This window comes from Catharus ustulatus, chromosome 5 (genome assembly GCF_009819885.2).
Source record: "Catharus ustulatus isolate bCatUst1 chromosome 5, bCatUst1.pri.v2, whole genome shotgun sequence".
In the NCBI taxonomy this organism is placed as follows: domain Eukaryota; kingdom Metazoa; phylum Chordata; class Aves; order Passeriformes; family Turdidae; genus Catharus; species Catharus ustulatus.
In genome coordinates, this window is record NC_046225.1 from 64,327,870 (window position 1) to 64,350,424 (window position 22,555).

Here is a 22,555-nt window from a genome sequence, read left to right on the forward strand (position 1 = left end):
CACAAACGCCTGTGCTGAAATCACACAAAGACTGATGTTGCGCACACAGCATTTTACTACATTTTTGCATTGTGTATTGGTAAATAAACTTGTATTAAAGTTTCTTTCCATGACTGATTTAACCATAATGTAGCTTGGGTAATGAGGAAAATGGCTTAAGTCTTTGCAATAAGGAGTAGAGATGCATTGTAGCTAAATGTGATGGGTGGAAGTGAGTCTATGAGACAGCTGGTACTGGTAGTAGCTTTGTTGGGTGCTTAAGTTTCAGAACCACTTTCCTCTGTTCTTTGATTTCTTCAGTGCTCTTTCCTGGGGTAGGGCAGAGTGCACAAGGTGGTTGTAGCTCTCTACAGACCCACCCACTCCATACCAAAGCCTTTCTGAGGACAGGCCAGGGAAGGGGAACCACTTTAATGAGAGACTCAGTTACCAACTTTAAAGATCAGCCTTGTTCTGAGCGTTTAACAGGACCTTGTATTTAAGAACACCCTGAATGAATTGATATAGTCCAAAACTGACAGTATGAGGCACTGAGAAGCTTGTTAACAAAATCTTCATCTGCTAGGGAACAAGGTGTCCCTTTGTTTTACAAACTCCCTATTGGAAAAACTTCTATACTAAGGATATTATTATTACACTTAGTTTAGATCCAGAGGGATTGGGAGGGGACAAAACAACACATGACAGTTCTTAAAAGGTATGATAAAATTTTAGCTTTAAAAGGTAAAATGGAACCTGGTCCATTTTTGACATCAGTTGTGAGAACAGATCCCAAAGCACAACAAAACGATTTCTTCAATCCTACTTCACACAACTGTGTTAAACCCAGATGGAGTAAAGATACTTCCATATTCAACTTCAGTATATGGAATCCCCATTTTAACCCTGCATTTTTAAACTCAATCTTTGCATTTCCCCCCTGTACTTAATTAGTTTAAAAAAATCAACATTATAGTTTTCTTCACACATCAAAACATGACTGTTTCCTCTGCTCAGGTGAAGCATTTTCTTAAGAGAAAGAATGAATCCTTAAATATGACTAACATGACTAACCTCCAAACAGTTTAATGCACTTAGGCTCTTCCTGGTTAACTGTTTAATTTCCATGAGGGAAACCAGCCCTGGGAAAAACTAAGTAATCACTTCTCTCCATTAGTAGGTCCAGTGTTCAGTAAGCTCTTGGCTACTCTGCATCTGAACCACAAAAAATACAATCAATACCTGACTTTAGGGTAAGAAACTCCTTAATCCATAATAACCACAAACATGGTAAAAAGTTCAGATGTACTTACTTTTTACAGAGCCTGATAACTTCCCTAAGTTTGAAGATTCTGTCCTGTGTGTTAATAGTGTGGGCTTTAAAGATACAAGAGGATGGATCCTTACTTGTATAATTAGCCAGGTTCCACCCACTCCTATCCAGGTGAAATGTAGCTCAGGTGTTGTATTTTAGCCTGATTCTGCAGGATTGGGAGCAGCAGGTGGAGTCAGACACGGCAAGGGAAAAGTTCTGGTGCAACCTAAGATCCAAGCTGAGTAAATGTAAGAAATAATGAAACTAAGTTCACAGTTTTGTTTGAGCCACTTACATGCAATTATTTATGTAAGTCTAAGAGAAATCACATACCCAACTCTCAGCAACTCACTTCTTTGGGTGTTCTGGCTCTCAGCAGGATTGTAACTACAGTTTGCATAACAAACTGATTGCAAAGCTGGAAGTTACAAGACTATAAAAATTGTTTAAACCGATTTATACAACATTAAATTAAAAATCCAGAGATAGGATAAATTCTATTGGTTCTTCAATGCCATACAAATATTAGATGATTTTCTTGATTCAATGTTAGTACAGGACAAAAAGGTTGAACAATTACAAAAGATATCTAATCTCCATTGCCATTTATTTACAGTTCAGAATTCACACAGGTTTCAGTTTCAGTTGTTGAGAGAGATCATTTCTGAATAGACAAAAGAGGGCATTTATCACATCAGTGTGAAAACACTGATGGGTGCTTGCAGAAAGCAGGTTATTTGCACATCACCCACTTCTGCAGTGTGAGATTTTACAAAACCAAAGGAAGTGTTTGAACCACTATCTGCATTTTCAATCTACACACAGTGATAAACTTGAAATTGCAACATTCTTGTGAGCATTTCATTCTTTCCAATTTAATTCACCTTCTCAGGAGCAATAGTTGTAAAAACCATTATCTAATCTAAAGCATCAGAGGGCTTAATGGCTCTTGTAGTTCACTGAAGAAGAGCTTATGGAACAGTGATGTTGAAGGCCACTAAGCGGGAGAATTTCATCAGTTAACTTCATTTTCATTGGGAGACCTCAACAACTCATTTAAACCTCTCAGGGAGCAGAGGAACGAGGGAAGCATGGTGTGAGAGAGAAACCATCCAGCTGTTTAATAGTTGTATGGCATTTGAAACTCTCAGCTCGAGCGGCTAAGCGTCTTTCACAACGCCCACCAGGGCGGGCCGCAGCGTGCGCCCGTGCAGCTTATAGCCAATCTTGGATACCAGCGCGATAGTGCCGGGCTCCTGCCCCTCCACGGGAGTGTGGAACAGCGCTTCGTGTTCATAGGGATCGAACTTGGCTCCCACAGGGTCCAGTCTGATCAGCCCATGCTTTTTAAACACTTTCTGAATCTGCATTTCTGTCATCACAAGACCTTCATATAAGCTTTTCAAGTGAGGATTGTCATCTTTAATTTCTTCTTTTGGAACGCTTTCTGTTGCTTTCTCCAAAATGTCTGCAACTTCTAGTAAGTCCTTACAGAAGCTCTGGATCCCTGAAAATGTATAAAGGAGGAGAGAATGGGATTAGTCCACTGAGAGAAACAAGTGTTAAAAACTCCCAACCTCACAACCCCAAAAGCTAAAGCAGTAATCTCCACTCTGAGACTTTTAAGAAGATATGTAATACTGTAATCATTTGGGGTAAAGTATTTTTTCCAGTTTTGGATGATAATAAAGAACTATTACAGATACCTTGAAATCCACACCATATCCTCCACTTCTACGGAAAACAAATTATTTCAACTCAAAAGAGTCATGTTGTGCTAATGACCTAACAATAACAGTTCAGATTCTTTCCAACCTTCAGATGACTTTACCTCCTGTCCCTCTCATCACCTAACATTCAAAGCATCATGTTGCCCTATTCCTACCCTTTAATCTAATGTCATAAAAAGATCTGCAGAAAACAAAGTGTAATCAGACTGATGAGGATTTCAAGAAATGAACAAGGATTCTTCCTTGAATGAAAAGAACTTGCACCTCTCCCTCCCACTGCAAACCTCTTTTACAGAGTCAGCAGCTGTGCCTTGCAAATACTGAGCAATTTCCAAGTTAATCACAGTCCTTGTCCTGAAGCTGTTCTCTGGCTCACACTAGAGAGAATCTGGACGAATCTCACTTAAGGCAATTAGCAATCAAGAAAAAATCAAAACAGTTGATTTAACTGATTTGAAATAACACATTTCTACATGGAGGTAAGCAAAGGACAAACAGCACTGGGTTTTGGTTTGCTTTTTGGGTTTCTTTTTTTATGCCAGAGTCAGCCTTTTTAATTCTAGCTCACATTTTAGATGGTTTGTTTTTCCTTACCAAGGAGTGGTATGACCATTACCAGAGGCCAAGTCTTTGGTTTAAATAAAAAATCCTCACAACTATGGAAGCACCTTACAAGATGTGTGGGGATCAGCTAGTTCTCAGGAAAGGGTCTCTCTAACAACTACACAACTCTGTGGAGACTCGAGTTCTTTACAGAACAGTAACTAACAATGTCCAAGTAGTTCCAAAAATCTGAAGAAAAAAAAACCAAAAACAAAACCGAAAAAACCTGCCATGGTTTTAAACTAAAAGCTAGAGCTGTGGTTGGAGCTGAACTGTACCAAACAGATAAATGAGCTGCCTAGTTATCTGGATCAAACCAAGTAACCAAACTCTTCAGAAGGTGGTTTGGTTCAATTTTGTTATTGCGTACATTATATTTGCAAATATCTCTGACTACAACTCAGAATTTATGCAAGTCTCAGAAATTAGTTTCTCTTTTTCCAACAGAACAAGCAGTTGTGCACAAGCAATAAAGCTTACAGATTATATGTCATCTAGTTTTCAAGATAAATTCATTTCTATTGTAGCACCTGTGAGCTCAGACATGACTCCAAGTCCTTTGCAGTAAGTAGAACATTAGTGAAACAATGCCTATTGCAAAGCAACCTCAGGATGAAGCAATCAAACATCCACGAAAAAGAATGCAAGAGTATTTATGTACTTTTTCTTACAGCACACCTTAAGACCCTGTATTCAGAAATTAGAACTTGAGTACTGAGAATTAAAAGTATACAGCTGTGTATGGTGTGTGGTGAAAAAGAGCAACTCATTCTTTGAAGCAGAGTGGCAGTCAAACACCAGGATAGAATAGCACTCTGCTGCTGCAGCATTTGCACACAATTTCTGTTTTACAGATTTGGGCTGGAAATTAAAAGCTAAGTCAGATGTTACTAGCCTGGCTCTTGAAGGAAGATGTGCTGCTAGCACTCCTCACAGCCAGTGATTGTGCATTGCTAGCACTGAAAAGAATCCATTCATTTAGAGGTATTACTTCTATTTGAAAGCTATCACCTTCAACAGATCCCAAAATATCACACAAAAATATCCAAAATCAAAAAAGAACCAAATTCAAAACAAACTCCAAGAACAAAAAACAACCTCCCCAAAAAAACCACCAAACTGCAACCAACCAAATAAAGAAAACAAAAAACCTCACCAACCCAAAAAAAAACCAAAAAACCAACCCATCAATCAACCAAAGAACCAAATAAACCCAGGAAAAAACAACCAAACACACCCCCCCCCAACAAAAAAAAAGAAAAAAATAAATCAAAAACCCAAACCAGAAGTCAAACCAATATTCCATGCTCTTGGTCAGATCTGAGACCAAAAGACGTGAAAAAGGCAAACTTCAGGCTGCAAAACTTGCTAAAAAATCTACTAATGTAGTGCACAATGTGGGAAACCAGATTCCAATTTAAAGAAAATGTCAGCTGCTGACTTCAGCAGTTTAAGCCTTGCCCTTAGCTGAAGAGATGGTCACAATTCTGCTGCAAGTTGAGGAACTTTGAAACCTCTTTGCCTCAAATGCATTTTTTAAGCAAGCAGTCAGAATCACTGGGAAGCACAACTTGTCAATACTGCAAGGCCAGTCAGCTTCATTTTTCCAGGCTTTGCATTTCCTGGGTCTTACTGAGTAAACACCAGAGGAGCCTCCACTGACCGTATAACTTTGCCTCTTCTACCAGCTTCTGGCTTCTTTGCCTCACGTTTTCTGCATCTGCCAAGGCACGCTTGTACTTGTCCTAAAGAAGAAAAACCAGTAACAGAAGTTATTCCTCCTAGTCAGGCAGCTGACAAAAATTCAGCATATTTGGTATAAAACAGCATTTTAAACAGTTTCACAGCCTAAATTCACATTCAGGCTAATCTGAAACAACATGCCAATTACCACACCATCCATCCTACCAAGACAAAAGTTTGCTTCACTCCTCAACAACAGAAAGGAGGGAAAGGAAATCAGATAGTTTTCCAAACTCTTAGTATTTCTCAACAAATTAGCTGGAAAAAAAATTCACTCCACAGATATATGAAGTTTTATGAACACAGTATTTCTGCTGTGTGCTCCCAGAAATCCTTCATCAGATACAACCCAGCCATGACTTTCAAACCATCTCTTCCCTCTCCATACATACCACAGAGTGTCTTCCAGTTTTCTCAGCTTTTACAAACTACGAAGCCTAACTACTCTGTTGTTTAGGTCAAGTTTTATTCTATTTCTATTTACCAGCAGAGGCACTAAGATGTGAAATACAATAAAAGTATTAAAATAAAAATTTACACTCAGCACTTCACTAACTAACCCTGAATGGCTTCCACACTGAGTATGCTTGAGCTTTGTATGCCAGAATAGAAAACAGTCAATAAGCTGCCTGAAGAGCTGCATTAGGCAACCAACAACAAAGACCCATTAAATGCCATCTCAAATGTTTCCTGTAGAACTTTGGGAAAGGCAACAGAAAGCAAACTCAATCCACACATGATCCACAGGTGCTGGTTCTATAGAAGGTTCTGGGCTACTCCTTGAAGTCTGCAATGCTCCAGAATGACATTTTATATAAAGTGCTCATTAATGTCTTTGCTTAATGTCCACCTCCCACATCTCAGGGCATGCTTCAGCTGCTGGAGTTGTGCATGGGAGAGAATGCAAGACACAAAAGGCCACAAGAAGGGATGTGATGCTCAGCCTCAAGTCTGAAGAGCTCTCAGACAAGGTTTGAAACTTCTGAACTTAGTTATGGCCTAAGTAAACCATTGTATAAAAGCTAAGCATCATTAACTCTGACCTTTGGAAAGTCAGCAGCTGTTTCCATCAAGTCTGTTCTTAACACACACTCACACTGTTCCATGGCTCCCAGAAATTACTTGTCTACTGAGCAAAACCTATGTAAAACTCAGTAACAAATTTTCAGGCTGGAAAAGATCCAATTCCATCCAGAAACAGGAAAGAAATTATCTAAGATCTTAATTTTTGTCCAGGTATGCATCCCAGATCTTGTAGTACATGTACTCTTAAGTTTAAAAAAATTAGCAAATTTTGGATTTTATACAACTAAACAGGAGCCACATAACCAGACTCTACATTAAGAATCCACAGTGCAGGCTCTTGGGCACACGATTTGTAACTTGTGCAACCTAATAACCCAGAGACACTTACAGTAACATCTTTTAGTTGTTCTTCCAGTTTGGCCTTTTCTTCAGCTAGTAATTTTTCAGCAGAGCTGGGTTCCACCTTCTGCTCATTTTGGCTCTGGCTCTGGTCCTCTTCCAAGTTCTGGCCAGTATTCTTCTGCTGTGTTGCTGCACAAAGCAGTCGTGGAGATGTTCTAGGGCAAAAAGATTAACATTATTATTCTGTTGCTTATTTTGTAATATATCAGCATTTTCTAGACATACCAGACACTTTAACACATAATGTCCACAAAATTCTCACATCAAAGCACGAAATCATACAATTCTAGGCCTGTGAGTACGGCGTGCAGAACCCTCCCTCAAAAGCAGCAGATCTCCGGCCATTTAAATTGTAGCAGAAAATAACTGCTGCAAGATATCAGCTTGTAAGCGTCCACTACATTCAGTTTATAGCCACAGAACTTTTAAGGGGATGTTTTCAGCACTGTGCTCCATCAGAAACAAATTCCGTGATGCAATCGCCGGCAACAGCCTCCCCGAAAACACAGGCGCAGAACAGAGCTCGGCCCTGGAGCGGCAGCCCCGAGCTGCTGTCCCCGGTGCAGGGCGAGCACGGCAGCCAGCACAGGGCCTGCTGTGTAAATAATGACTCTTCATCCCCTCCTGACGTTCCCAAGGCCGAGCGAGCTGAGCCACCCAAGGCCGAGGGTGCGGGATCAGCGCCGCGCTCGCACAAGGGCGCGGATCCCCGTCCGCCACACTGCAGGCCTGGAGCCGCCAGGCTCCGCGCAGTGCCGGGCCGAGCCGAGCCGAGCCGAGCCGGGCCGGACCGCTCTCCCGGGGAAGGGCAAGGGGGAGTAGCGAAGAGCGGCGCGGGATGTGGGCCCCCCAGGGCTTGGGACCCCAGCGCGGAGAGACCGAGCCTCGCTCTCCTCCCGGTCTGGCGGTGAGCGCGGCCCCGGCCCGAATGCCCGGTGTCGGGCGAGCGGCGCGGCGCGACCCCCTCACCTCAGCGCGACGCTCAGTAGCGGGAGGCGCGGGCGCAGCGCACCCCGCACGCACTGGGCCACGGCCGCCATTGCGCCTTCCTGCCCGCCGGGCCGCCTCGGCCCGCCCCCTCGGCTCCGCCAATCAGCGAGCGGCCGGGCCGGGAGTGACGCGGCCGGGAGCCAATCAGCAGAGCGGACGCGCCGCCCCGGGCCGAACAGGCGGCTATTCCGGGGCGCGGCGGAGCGCCCAGAGGGGTGCGCGCGCCTCGCCCCACGGTGACGCGCGGCGGGCGGGGCCGCGGGCGGGGCGCGCGCCCGGCGGCCATTTTGTCCCGTGAGGGGAGAGGGAGGCGCGCTGTGGTGTTGGTGCCGCTCTTGTGGGGCGCGTCCTTCCTGCCCCGGATGTGACTGGAAAACTTTGAAGATTTTAGCTCATTTTAAATGTTGGATAATCCCGTTACCGATGACACCTTGTAGCACACATCAGCAATTTGCAAACCTCCACACAGAGGTTTCCGTCCACACCCGCTGCCTGTAACTACTGTGTACGCGCTTGATGAACAATCATTTCATTTAATGAAATAATGAGCTTTCATTAAATGGGATAATGTTGCTAATCCACTAGTTCCAGATCTGGCCACCTGTTTGTGCAAATGTCCTGTGTAACTGGAGGCTATGGGAACCCTGTTTTATACTGGTTTAGCTGAACTCGGACCATTGGTCAGGTACTTTGTCAGTATCTCGTTAAAGGGGAGGGGGATAAAATCAGGGTCATGTATTTATTGTACAGCAGTGAAGTTGCGTGCTAGATTATGCACAGATGCCTGAACAGCAGCTGTTAGCCTGATTCCTGCATGCGTTTGTGCACTCTCCAAATGAAATCTGAAGGATAAAGACACAAATTCCATAATGCAAATTTAGTAGCTCATATTCAAGTTAAAAATTAAACTGTTTACTGAAGAAGAAGGTGTGGAAGACATTTTTGGCTCACCACATGAGAATCCTGTGGGACCTTTCTCAGTCCGGTGGAACCTTGCCGGAGCGCACCGAGGTTCCAGCACGGCCTTTGTTCAGCAGTTTGGTTTGCCTGGGATGAGCTGGGGCTGTGCCACGGCCTTGCAGAAAGCAGGATAATCAGTATATGAGGTCACAGGCCTCACACCATGGCAAATTTAGATCCCAGTCTTATTTTGCTGTTCTGTGATGTGACACTGGTTCAGTCCCATGGCTTCCCTGTGCAGAGCACAGCAAAGAGGAAGGTTGTGTGCCATGTCCTGTCCACATGGAGTGGTAGGCAGTATCTGCTTTCCACAAAGTTGATAAGCCACAAATCTCAAGCTTCATCCTCAGAAATACTGGAAGAAATAATTGAGGAAATTTGTTAAGATAATGCTGAGAAATAATCAGAACAAGGAGAAAACCAAGAACAGCCATAAAGGATATCCACAGAAAGCCACAAAGAAAGACAGAAAAGACAATTGGATCTTTAGGTCTGATGTTTTTAAAATGTTTCCTGAAAAGATTATTCCTTACAAAACCTACACAAGCAGTCTGTCTGTCTCATCTTTCTTGTCGGTTGTTTTCCGCCACATCTTTGGATGTAGATTCCTCTTTCAGCTTATTTCCATTTCTTTGCTGCTTCTTTGGAAGTTGTGCTTGATTAATGATTGATCACAAAATCATAGAATTTATCACAAAAGGTTGAGAGGAACCCACTGCCAATGTGTCTCAATAATTGGGGATATATAATAGACTTAATATGTCTGGAACAATATCCTTCTTGTATTAGAAGGCATTTACCCCAAATGACATTTCACTGGTCTATTGCAAATAACCTTTCAAGATAATGCACAATGAAAATGCATTTTGTTGTGAGTCGTGTAAATTGAAGAGCTTTCATGAAAAACCTGCAGCTGGCTTAGATGCTGATGGCGCAAGACTAAGCAACATCTGCAGCTTCAGAAGAAGAGCATGCAAGTTTAGTGGAGCTTGTTTGCATCATGGCTGATGTTGGCTGTAAGTACTGTCCCACTCAAGACTTTTTCATGTCTTTTGTTTTCACTCGGGCTGTTGCAGCATGTTCTGGTTTTATTGCTATGTCAGCTCATGAATTGGGTGTTTTTAAACTCAGCTACTGAGTAGTCAGCATCTGTTGCTGGACCTGGTTGACTGTCATAGTGAACAAGCACAGTTTTTTCTCTTCCAGTTTTCTCCATATCAAGTGATCTTTAGTTCTTCACATAAATACTGTGTTTGAATATGAATTGAGGATAAGTAATGCTTAGTCTGAATTCTGAACAGTCAACCATCATCCCTATATAGGCCATTCACTTAAGAATTGGATTCTGATTCTTGTGGGTCCCAACTCAGAATATTATATGATTTTATGAACCAGCTGCCACTTTTCAGCTTGTGGTTTGAAAGTGACTCTAACCTCTAGTTTCTGTAAGCTAGTGATAGAATCAAATAGTCAGGATAGCATTCCCATTTCCTCTAGTGATTAACTTCATGGTCTTGGGTAGTTACTTAACCTCATTTCTGCATTTCTACAACTACAAGTAAGGGGAGTAATCTTTCAGTACCTTACAGGAAAGTTGTGTAGTGAGCACAAGTGAATTCCTGTGATATTTTGAAAATTCAAAATATCAACTAATTAAGTCTCTCTTTTATTATTAATATTGCACTTGCAGTAAAAAACCCATAATCCTTCAAGATGAACAATGCCACAAATGTCAGATTTGTGCTTGAAGACTTAAGTGAAAAATTAAGGCAGTAAAAACTTCTATTTCTGTAAAAAACCCCCTAAACTTGTTCTGCCTCCAAATGCTAAGATGAATTTTATTGATATTCAAGCAGCAAACAGAATGTCATTACATTTGTGTTTCAGATATGAACTTCATTATCAATGTTTTGAAGGAAAGGAAAAGGTATCATATCCTCTCTAATCAAATATTATATCCTAGCCAGAACCAAATATTGAGCTGTGGTGGGAGCAAGCTTGGGGTGAGGGGGGGAACCAGCAAAAATATCTCTGTAAATATTCTAGCAGTGACCTTTCAGGCCAGTAACCAGGAAATGCCTAAATCAAATTTAAAAAATATTAATGCAGCTGCAAGACTGTTACTGAACTATATAGCAGTGAAGACAAACATTAGTACCTCTGCCCTTTAGAAAAGATCACAGATCAGACCACATAGCCACAGTATTCCATAGTCTGCTCTGGGAAGATGCCTGGTGGCAAATTAAGGGACTGATCCTTGTGTATAAAATAATAGCAATTTTTCTTCTGTAAGGGTTATCAAGATGGAGTCATATACTCCATGGGTCCATTTCAGACAGAGGACAATAAATATTAAATCAGTGCTTGAATTCAGAAACTTTTAATCCTGAAATGCAGGTTGGGGTGTGTGTGTGTGTGTAGGGAGACTACCTTGTTTGCTTTTAATTAGAGCAGTACTAAAATAGTTAATCTGTACATTCAGAATTTACCATTTTTAATGTAAACATTTGAAGAAAACTCTCCCAAGAGTGAATGTGTAATACTTACATTCTGCCTGGTTCCTCCTTAGGCTGAAAATACAGATTCATACATCTTGCTGTGATTATAAAGAGTACTTTCGAGTTCCCATAGCCTTTCGATAGCTAGTTTGAAGGGTGTATTTTGTAACCATCTTGTTGCCTGGAGAATGTTGTCGCTGTGTTGGAAAGCTAATAGCTATAGCCGCAGGGCTCTGAGGAGCGTTAATTAGTGCAATTTAGAATAACAAAAGTTCTGTTCCTGGGAGGACACTGAAGTGTTCCTTCCCCAAAGCAGCATGCCACAATTTCAGAGGCAATTTATTGTAATACAATGCATAAGTCATCTGGTATCCCAAGGATTTACAAATCTGGCTATCTATTACAGTTCTCTTAGCCCTCATGTTATTAGGGACACTTGTGTATGCCTTGTAGCATTCCTGGAGATATGAAAATGGAAAAACTCTGTCAATCAGGCATTGTCTATCTCACTTTATTTCGTTACCAGTCAGAGCCAAGCTGTTCAAATGCACAGAAACAATTTACTGTCATGCTGATGTGGCTTTCCACCTTGAGACAAAATTATTGGGCATTGAGAGAAGAGTTGTCAAATCCATTGTGATTCTCTGAGTATGGTGTCATGGATTTTTCTAAGATTTTTTTCATAAAAATAAATTGTTGCCTCTCTGCTTACCAGAACAATTGGACAGAAGGGGAGATCAAGTCTCTGGTCACATTCAGATTTGCCAAGAAGACAGCAGTTGTTGGTCTCTCTGCACATAGGCTAACAGTGGAATGGTGCTTTTACATTCAGATCTACATTTTCCTCTCTTAATTTTTCTTTAGGTTTTGATGAATTAGTTGCTGTGGGCTTGTTTCTGCTGCCCTTGTGTACGAGTGATTTGTATTAGTCAAAGCAAGTGCTGTACAGTGAAGGATTGCCAGGGCAGGTGGTGGCAAATAGGCTGCCAGTAGCACCATAAAAACCTGAGGTGACTATTTCTTGCTCAGGTGTGACTTTCTCCTTTGCTTATGACGTATTTTTTGTGGTGAATGACAGGATGCTGAACGGCAGGGTTGGTTGGGCTGGTGCATGGGGCTCTGTTTCATCACAATGTTGTAGGGCTCAGAATCCCAGTGCAGTCCCATAGGCTGTTCCCTGAGCTCCCAGCTGGCTGACAGAGGGGGAATTCTCATTCTGCTGATGCTCTACTATGGTTTTGAAAAGCTATGAATGAAAGAAAAGTAAAACAAAATTTTAAAAATAATGTCTTTTGCTTTTATTGAACTCTAGAAAGCAGCAAGAGCTTTTAATTGTATTTTTATGCCTAATTAATGAGGGGGTGAACACTCCTGTGGAACCACTGCTGTGCTCTATTTAATCCTGATTTGGCTAGATGAGTCTGACCAGAATGAAGACAAGGAGTTCAGCTAAAAATAGCTGTAATGGGAGGGAATAAAAAGCTTTCAAAAATTTGCCCCATAAATAAAATCTGCCTAACACATTTTTGGTACTTTGTGTGAAGATCACAGTCTCTGAAGCTGGACTTGAACCTGTCCCTAAAATGAATGTTTCACACTTTGTTTGTTTTCCACAAGCATCTCTGAAGGTGCAACTTCAACTGTGTTACAGGAGCTCATGTCGTTAAACCTAGGCTGATGACATTTAAGGCAAGTGTGTGTTTTTGTCAGATTTCCCTCAAAATCATTTGGGTTCTGTTACTATGGTGTACGTCCTGGTTTTGGATATAAAATTTGAATGTAAATCTTGTGCCAGGCAGGTACAGACAGAACTGAGGGAAAACACTTAACTACATCCACATTGTTTGCACTTTGTTCAGAAAGCAAGAACATGGCTGCTTTAAGTTTTTTAACTGTTGTCACCCAAAGGACTTTCACTGCTGTTTTAAAGGTCACCTCAGATTCATGAGTCACCTGGGGTTAATGTATTATTAATCATCAGAAATTGGATGAAAATTACTGGTTCAGCATTGGAAATGCTCTTGTGCTAGATGAAAATAAAATATAAAATAAAATAAAATAAAATAAAATACCAAGAAGGGAATCTGCTCTTTATTGATTGGTGTTAAATAGGAATTCTGCTTTAGCTGAAACCATGTAGTCTTCCCTTCTGACTCCATTGCCAGCTTCTGCTCTATGCATTGTTCTCTGATCTGATCAGATGAGCTCTTTCTCATTGCCTCTACAACACATTGGTCCTTGACTTTTGTCCTTGTGTTGTTTTTTCTCCTTCCTCCTGTTTTAACTTCTGCTCTTCACTTTCCATCACCACATCTTCTGTGTTTAGAGTGGAAGAATCTCTTTGACATGCTGCTTCCATCCCTGTTCACTCATTCCTGGGTTTTGCTGAAGCTATCCTCCTTTAGATCTCATTGTGATCAAGAACAACTTCACCTTTTCACTGACCACTGCTTCAAGAGCACTGTGTTCATCCCTAGAGATGGTGTGACCAGCACCTCCTGCTCTGCTCCCTGATATTGGTGTTGGGTGTAATTATGCCTGTGCTGTGGGAAAGCATTGAGGTGGAGAATCCCTGCCCCACCATGGCTTTTCTTTTAGTTCATCATAATTACCAAACAAAGCAGGCTCTTCTATTTCAAAGAAATAGCTTTTCTTATGACTAGTGATGTGTGTATTTTTATTAGACCACCTTTTTTTGCTTGTTGACTTTGTATTTTGACACTTTAAAAAGATTATATTTCTATTGTGTCTTTTTCCATGTGTGTATAACTCTTTTATGATTTCCCAAGTGTTTTGGCTGGCAAAGTCTTAATGAATAAAATTACTGTCATGTTACAGCTATAAAAATCTGTTCCCTCCTTGGAATGGGACATGCAAGTTTGAAGATGCTGAGGAATGTAAGAATCAAATAATCATAGAATACTTCAAGTAAAATAGGAATACATGGGGAAAATATTTGTAAAATAATCTTGCAGTTATGAACTGTTGAAGCTTTAGTTTTCCTCATTCTGCATTAAGCGCATATACTGAATTGTGTATTTGTGCTATTTTTACAATGTTGTTGGCTCTGTAGAACAGATCCACCCAGACTAACTTGGTATTAGTTGAAAGCTGACAGTAGTCAGGAAGTACCAAAGAATTCTGTTCCAGCTAGAAAACCTGCTTAAGTGTCCCAGTGCATTGTCATGCTAATTAACTCTGAGCTGCTTTTGGAAAGCTGGAGTACCCGAGGCAACTTCTATCTCATGCAGCTCTGCACTGCTCTGTGGATAAATTAGTAACTGTCTGCACATTGATCTGACAGTTTTTCTGTTATTTGGGACAGAAGGAGCTGTTTGGGACTGTTGGTTGTTTTTCAATAACTATTATTAATACTTTGGTACAAACCCAAGTGAATAAAATATGGATAAACAAGAAGCTGAGGATTCAGAGATAACTCTGAGAGCTGTGAAGTAGATGATGTACTTTTCTGCCAGAAGACAGCATGACAAACTCAGAGGATCTGTTCTCATGGTCCTCTGCATTGCAAATAACTGTGTTTCAGAGCCAAGTTCTCCATAAACTCCAGCTAAACTATGTAGGTCGTGTTAGCAGTTGGCCAGCACAGCTACAAGCAAGGTCAAGCAAGAGCATAGCACAGGAAACATTTATGCATTAATGGCAATTTCGTTGTTACAGCTTATGGTTTGTACGGAATAATTTCCCAGCTGGGGGCAGTTCCAAGGCAGAAAGCAAATTTACCCAGCTTTTTACTTTTCAGATATTACCTCCCTTTGTAAGGGCTCTGCAGATCACGAAATGTGTGTAAAATGCTGATAAAAGTCAAGCGATGACTTAAAGTCAATCTCAGCTTCTCCAGCAGAGCCAGTGAACGGGAGAGACAGGATACATTTGTATTTCTCTGGTGACTCAAAGTAATGAGTTGAACCTGACCAGCAACAAAGCACCCACCAGCCCTTCTCTTACATCCTCCCACAGCAGGGATGGGGGATAGAATTGGAAGGGCAAAAACAATAAAAACTTGTTTCTCAAGGAAAAGTTTAATAAATGAAGAGAAAAATGAAAAAGGCAATCACTACTGCTCACCTAAAGGCTCATGCCCAGGCAGTGTCTGAGCCATGACTGCCTTAGAAAGATTCCCTCCCCAGTTTTACTGCTGAGCAAAGCCTATGGCATGGAATAACCTTTTGGATAACTTGGGTCAGCTGTCCCAGCCATGTCTCCTCCCAGCCTCCTGTCTGACCCCAGCCAGTTTACTGGGGAATAGAGGGAAAACCAAAAGTGGCCTTGGCCCACTACAATCACTGCTCAGCCTTAGCTAAAAATCAGTCTGTTATTAACAGTGTTTTAACCATGAATCTAAGATAAAGCATCTTATAAGTTGCCATAAAGAAAATTAACTCCATCCCAACCAGAGCCAGTACATAAAATAATAGGTAAGCCTGACCTTGCAGTGAGATTAACACCCTGCCAACTCTATTACCTGATTCTATTTGTGTCTTCTTTTTTTAGATTTTCTTTAGTCCATGTTAATGTTATGTATCCAGTTGTCATAAAGAAATACCAGTATTTAAATTTCTAATTATTTTTTTGAAAGCTATGAGCAAAATTTTCAAATCAAATAGCTGAAATTGTGCACCTGATCTCTACTTTTGCACATAAATATTTTGGTCTTCAGAGATGTTCTTCACTTGTATTTCCAGAAAATTTGTATTAGGCTTCATTTTACAGTGGTTGTGTTTTCATTAGATTTTGTTTGCTTTTCATACATATTTTCATTGTATGTTTAGGTGAAATTCTAGTAAGGTAAATTGGTAACCTGATAAATATAAACCTCTGGTTTAGAGAAACTTGTCTCTGTAGAACTGTCTCAGTTTTCTTCTAGAAATGCCTGTGCTGCCCTGTGGTGAAATATCACCTGGTTTAGGCACTTTCTGGAATGTAATTTATAGCAATCCTCCATTTGACCTATAAGCACTCCTACTTTACTTGAACTCATGTTTTTATGTGAAATTTGTTACATTTATTTCTGGAATGGAGGACTACTTGAAGCACAGAAGCTGAGATGACATATAATGTGAGATAGAGGTGGTATTAGGCTGGAAACAGTAATATTTTCAAAGCCAAGCAGTGTTTTGACATACAAATGCTACAAGGATAAAGGAACCATCACTCTTCATTTTGTTTGTCCAGTGAGAGCACTATGGAACTTCTGAAGCTATGATTTGGGCTAACTGAGTTTTGTGGTTTTTTTACCATGTCAGTTATAAAGTAAGTGAGGCAGGTGCTAAACCTGTGCAGTCCTGTCGGAGACAACTCATACCCCACCTGACCTCCAGCCACTGTTCAGAAATGCACAAGTCTTAGTAAGTCCTGTTCTGTTTCCACCACTCCCATACTGATACCTTTACATATCTGGTTTTAGGCACCCAAATCACTTTTTAGATATCAGTCCTAGTGGATAAGTCTACACAAATCCTGTGAGCCACAGGTCCTATGTCAGCCATATCATCGGAGCTGCTGTACAGGCTCCTCTCTGCATGTCAAAAGAAGGGCCTCTCAAAGATGTTTAAGACCCTGCAAGTTGCTCTCTTGTCTATACAGCTTTGCTTCATTTGGGTCTGCCTGTGCATCCCCTGTGTTTGTGTGTCTGCTTGGCTTTTGGCAAAATTGTTTATGCCCTTTTCAGCCTGCCTTTCAGAATCATCCTAAGGCCTTGGTTTGGCTCAGTCTTCTGGTCTTCAGTCTGTTTTTCCTGGCTCTGCTCTCATCTGCTTCACAGCATTTCTTATGACTCTGACTCTTGTCAGTGTTTTATCCAGCTATTTCAGGAGGTGTTTTGAGTCTTGACTCTTCCATTTTGTGCTCTGTCTTGTGAATTGGCCAGAAATGTGAGGGTCACCATAATCTAGATTTGAGTCAAGTGCAGCCTTATGTCTCATGTTGAGTTCCTAAATACTTACCAGCATGTTCTTCTGGTTTTGAACCCTAAGACAACATCAGAACATGGACTTTTAAACCAAACAATTGGCCTAAGAAGGCTTTGTATGCTCTATAAGATCCTCCTGTAGCTTTGGATGACTCATTCCATCTAAACGAATAGAAAGGGAGATCAAATATTTGGTGCTTGGACCATATTGAAAATAAACCCCATTGCATTTCACAATAAATGCTGCCCCAAGTGCCACAGAGAAGTGGCAGCCAGCATGCAGCAGATTGGAAAGACCTTCTGTTATTTTTCTGAAGTTCTGAAATGAAAAGAACATGCCTGTGAATATATTTAAGCACTATATTCTTTTTATACTGCACTTTGTGTTCTGTAAATGCCCCTGAAAATCAATAAAAGCAAATTGTACCTAATGTATTCTGTGTTTTGCAAAGAGACCATGCCTTTCCTCCTGATTTATTAATGTTTGGAAAAAAGTCATTGCACATAAAAATCTTATATTAAAAATAGTAATTCATGGTGTTTTAATATCTCTTTCCCATAATTAAAGAAGAGTAGGAAGTATAGGAGTATATTTTTTTTGTAGCTCTGAAAATATTTCTATTTTTTGGCAGTAACTGGCATCAAGAATAAGAACAAAAATAATAAACCATACTGAATATTTGTCCCCTGATGTTTTATGTCTACTCAGAAAAGATAGGGTACAGATGATTCTTCAGCTGCAGTAAATTTCTCATTTTTATTGTGCAGAGCTAAATTTATCCTTGCTGTAATTTTTCTGAAATCAGCAGAGTTATTTCTGCTAGGCAGGAGAGTGACCTGCTCTGATTGTGTTGCTGTTCTAGGAGGGGCTACACTGCAGCAGAGTTTTTTCTCTTGGGTTGAATACACATGTACAGGTAAATTGTGTTTGTCTGTACAACTGCTTGTATGACTTCAGCCAGCACAGACAGCAGAGCACAGGGACTTAATCTGTGCCTTTCAGGTGCTGGAGACAGCTCCTGTTGCTTCAGGGGTAGGATGCTGCTCCTTACCACATGCTTCATCTGTAAAACTTTACCACAGACATGATTAGGCAGAAGTCTTCTTCAGAAAAAGACTTGGGTTAGAATTTATGAGATGTCCAGGCTTGGTATTTTCTGAGTTTCCTGGAATCAAGGTGGGGAAAGCTTTTGTTTTTAAAAGAAGCTTCTCGTGTTGTCCCACCAAACCAACAGGTGGGACAAAAAAATAGGGCAAGATAAGAGTTCTTCCAAAGCTTCTATTTTAATAAAATAAGTATATCAGAAAGGAATAGAGGAATATAAAGGTTAGAGAGAAGTAGGATCAAACTGAGATTTTTACATCCAGATTCTATTTTGATATTATTCCTTTTCTCCCTGTTAGAACTGTACAGACCCAAACTGGGGAAGTTCCCTGCAAACTGAAGATTCATAATTGACTCCCAACATTTCATGTCCCAGTCTCCCTTGCATTGATTTGAAAATCTGGATTTTTAATAGAGCTGATTAAATTTTTTCATCTTCTTTGGAAGTATCATGTTTCCAGAAATGTATATGGTTCATTTCTGTGCTTATTTTTATTTATTTTTAATGAGTTCTCTCATCAGTAGCATATGTATGATACAGGTTGCCATGGTAAACAATGAATTTTTTATTAACATTGTAAATATTAATTTAAAACATGAGTAGCTGGTAACCAAGATGTTAACACTGCTTTGGAGATTTTCCTGCTCCTGAGGTGACAGAAATTATATATGGAGTTAAAAATGTGAAAAGCAGTGTCTTGGGAAGAAGGTTCTTTAGTGGTAGTACAGCAGCCTAAGGGCACAGAAATGTAGGATATTTGGACTGTGAAGCAAATACAATAGAAGATCAGACATAAGCTGCTGAATGTTATAACTAGAGATGACATGGAACCAAGGTTCAAGTTTTAAATTCCTTCCTTAAATTTCTGGATCTTTTTCTGTCAGTTCTTTGCATCAGAGTGTGACCAAGTGGCTGAGCTGAATCCAGTATAAAAAAAGAGAGTGTCAAGTGATGTGATCAGCTTCAGTGCAGGGATGGGCACAGGGCTGGTCCCCTCAGAATCTGCAGTTTCATTTATGATGTTACATCTAACTTGCTGCTCTAATCAAGTAATTTTATTACTTAACTTTTATTACCTAATTTTATTATATTTAGGCACATTTTTGTACACTCCTAGTTACACAAATTTCACTGAGCTCAGTAGGAACTATCTGCTAGGACATTCTTGAAAATTCACTTTTCTAGACATAGGATATCTCTTAAACTCATGCCCTTCATCCATTGTGAAATGAGTCCAATGCTGCTTTCTTTCTTGGAAGATAAGGAAATGAAAGTATATTTTGGATAGGAGGTAGTTTTGTCCATTGTCCTTTTTTTGCATAACCTGTGGTTCCTGATGAGTTTCTATTCATCCATTAAGTCCTTGGTGACAGAGTGTTAATTTTTCACTGTACATTTGCTTTTGGGGCAGAAAGTTATAGGGTGGTTGTTGTATTGCCTTGGGACTTTGACTCATATTTGATGCTGTCACTGAAGAGTGATTTTAGAAGAAGCTACATGATAAGAGGCACTATCTTTCAGCTGATATGTTAAATTGAGGTCGCTTCTGTCAATGGCCCTCTTAAAAATCACCTCTGTTTCTTGTCAGACATTCCATTTCCCAGTGAAATTAATTCTAAAAATCAAGGACTGTGTCTGAGATATTACAAAGCCCATAATAGTGGCTCTGTTTGCCCCATCATCTTTGGCACTACTGGTATTTCACTTACTATTTTTGTCAGGACTTATATTAGAAAACTCAATTTTACTCCGTTCTGTATCACAAAGCAGCATATGTCACCCTAACTCCACTGAGCAGAGTAAGATTACTACATGAAATCTTATATCATCCTGTGATATATATGTACACACAAGATTACTCAGAAAATAACTTGTCACTATGGTAGACACTTCATGGTTGCTGGAAAAAACACTCCATATTGAAGGTCACATGTATATACACACGGATTTAACAGCTCTATTCACCCTTTGTAGAACAGTGCTGCTAGCAGAATGACAAGAGACCAGAAAAGCTTCATACTTCAAGGAAAACTTTCTGATCCCTCTGTTTAAAGGACTGAAGTTCATTATATTGGAAGAAAATAGAACTTAGTCACTACATTGTTTTGTGAAAGTAAGAGCGCTTTCGACTCGATTTCACCTTGGACTCTATTATAAGGACTCCAAATGTGTGACAAATGTTGCTGTACAGAACACCTTATTGATTTCAGCATTAGATTTGACTTTCAGCGTGTTAATTAATTGATTTGAATCATGTTGGGGATTTTAAATTTTTTTTTTTAAAGTACTGATAAACAGTTTAGCTAGTTCAGTGTCTTTTACCTGAAGTGTTATAAAACATAGTTCCTTTCAGATTCCTTGTAGACTGAAATCTTATAACCCATTCACAAGAACAAGACTTTGGAAAACTGGTTTTGGTGCATCTCCCTCCTCCATACTGTGTCCTGTGTGCTTCTCTCCTTAATGCAATGCTGTCCTGATTTCAAAGGCAAGAAGGCTTCCCTTCTGCTGGTCTCTGGAAAAGCCACTTAGATTTTGCCATATTGTAACCTATTGAAATGGAACATTTACTATTAGTGTCCGGTGCTTTTGAGGTGGCTCTCCCAAGTCCGGTCTTTCTCTTGATGCTCTGACTTACTGTGTGTCTAGAACTAAAGTTCATTTTACCTATGTGATGCTGGTTGTCTTAAAGCATTTCACAAAACCACTAAGTTTCTTTTATTTGTATGGAATGTATTGGATAAGAAGCAAAAACATTTGACATTCTTATTTTGTCCACAAATTTATGTTTTGAGTGATTTATTTGACTTCTAACAGACCTCAGTTTTTCACAAGGTTCTGATCTGGCTTTGTGTTAATTGATTTTGTTAATGGTTCCAGCAATATCTTACAACAGAAGAATGTTATATGCCACCCACTAGTGTTGTGTTCTTTGTAGTCCATGGAAGACACCTAAAAAACAAAGTTCCAAAATAATTAGTTGTAGATATAGGCAAAGGTTGAGGTCACTCACTGTCAAATTTCTCTCCTTGTCATATTTCTTAAATAAAGAAATTATAAAGCAGCATAACATTTATGAAGTCTAGTGACAATTGTTTTTGTATAGAAATTAGACAGTACTTGTTCCATTTTGGAAATGCAATGGAAAAATTTCAGTGAGCAAAGTTTCCAACTTTTTTAATAAGAATGGGTGTCTCTTTCTGAATTATGTAACAACAACAACAAGTCCAGAAGCATCATTGTGCTCGCTGTCAGTATCTCTGTGTGGAATTACTTCTTGATGTTAAATGGCAGCTGAGTCTCTCAGCACTTTTACAGCATGCAAGCCAGAACCTAAATTAATATTCTACCTCTTTCGTATAAATTTTAGCAATTACATAAAATAAATAGATAGACATCTTTTGATATTTATTCAAGTCCTGAATGTTTAATTAAAATGCAGAACTTCCTAGTTATGTCAAATGCTGTCATGAAAGGTTCACTTGAAAGCAATTCAGCCATTACAGAGGACTGTATGGCTTAGTCAGCTTATTTTTCTTTCACTTAACTTGAGTTCTAATGTGAAATTTCTTTAAAAGCTTTGTTTCTTTTTAAAATGTTTTGTGGGCTTTCTTTCTCCGCAGAAATTTTAGTTGTCATATTTAATTTAGGAATCTTTTCTTAATGAAATTTGTATTTATAAAAGTTGGCAGCCTTGTAGGCAAAATGCTGCGTTTATTCTCAGGTCAGATATAGCATAGACAAGAATGTAGTGCTGTGCCTAGCTGGGCATGGTAATTTGGGTCAAGTTGCAGTTTTGGGCACCACAATTTTAAAAAGGCATTGAGCCATTAGGTAGTGAGTGAAAGAGTGCCACGAGGATGGTGAAGGGCCTCGGGGGAATCTGTGTGAGGAGGGGCTGAGATCACTTGGTTTGTTCAGCCTGGAGGAGACTGAGGGGAGACCTCATTGCAGTTACAAATTCCCACCTGAGGGGAAACAGAGCGGCAGGTACCAATCTTCACTTTCACGACCAGTGACAGGACTTGAGGAAGTGGCATGAAGCTGACTTGGGGGAGGTTTAGATTGGATATCAGGAAAACATTTTTCACTCAGAGGATGTCTGGGCACTGGAACAGCTCCCCAGGAAAGGGGTCACAGTGCCAGCTGACAGAGCTCAAGAAGCATTTGGACAATGCTGTCAGGCACACGGTGTGACTCTTGGGGATGTCCTTTGTAGGGCCAGAAGTTGGACTCAATGATCTCTGTTCAACTCAGTATATTCTATGATTATT

General features: G+C 40.2%; 2 protein-coding genes across 2 annotated transcripts in view; one reads left to right on the plus strand and one right to left on the minus strand.

The window, feature by feature from the left end:
* Positions 1 to 1,882: 1,882 nt before the first annotated feature.
* On the minus strand, positions 1,883 to 7,863 carry LOC116996709 (grpE protein homolog 1, mitochondrial-like). The gene is made up of 4 exons (XM_033060650.2): positions 7,768 to 7,863; positions 6,785 to 6,953; positions 5,291 to 5,372; positions 1,883 to 2,801 (listed from the first exon to the last, which is right to left on the minus strand). Exons 1-4 carry the CDS (start codon positions 7,836 to 7,838, stop codon positions 2,455 to 2,457), a joined length of 669 nt encoding a protein of 222 aa, XP_032916541.1. The 5' UTR covers positions 7,839 to 7,863; the 3' UTR covers positions 1,883 to 2,454.
* Positions 7,864 to 9,740: 1,877 nt separating this feature from the next.
* Positions 9,741 to 22,555, plus strand: part of SORCS2 (sortilin related VPS10 domain containing receptor 2) — a 594,699-nt gene continuing 581,884 nt past the window's right edge. Inside the window, exon 1 of the mRNA XM_033061451.1 lies at positions 9,741 to 9,764. Within this exon, the coding sequence (XP_032917342.1) occupies positions 9,756 to 9,764 (9 nt within the window). The 5' untranslated portion in view covers positions 9,741 to 9,755. The remainder of the gene's footprint in view (positions 9,765 to 22,555) is intronic.

Coding starts and splice junctions, on each gene's coding strand:
- LOC116996709 (XM_033060650.2), bottom strand. CDS start 7,838: ATGGCGGCCGTGGCCCAGTGCGTGCGGGGTGCGCTGCGCCCGCGCCTC. Junction 6,954..7,767: donor CTACTGAGCGTCGCGCTGAG/GTGAGGGGGTCG, acceptor TTTTTGCCCTAG/AACATCTCCACGACTGCTTT. Junction 2,802..5,290: donor AGAAGAGGCAAAGTTATACG/GTCAGTGGAGGC, acceptor ATACATTTTCAG/GGATCCAGAGCTTCTGTAAG.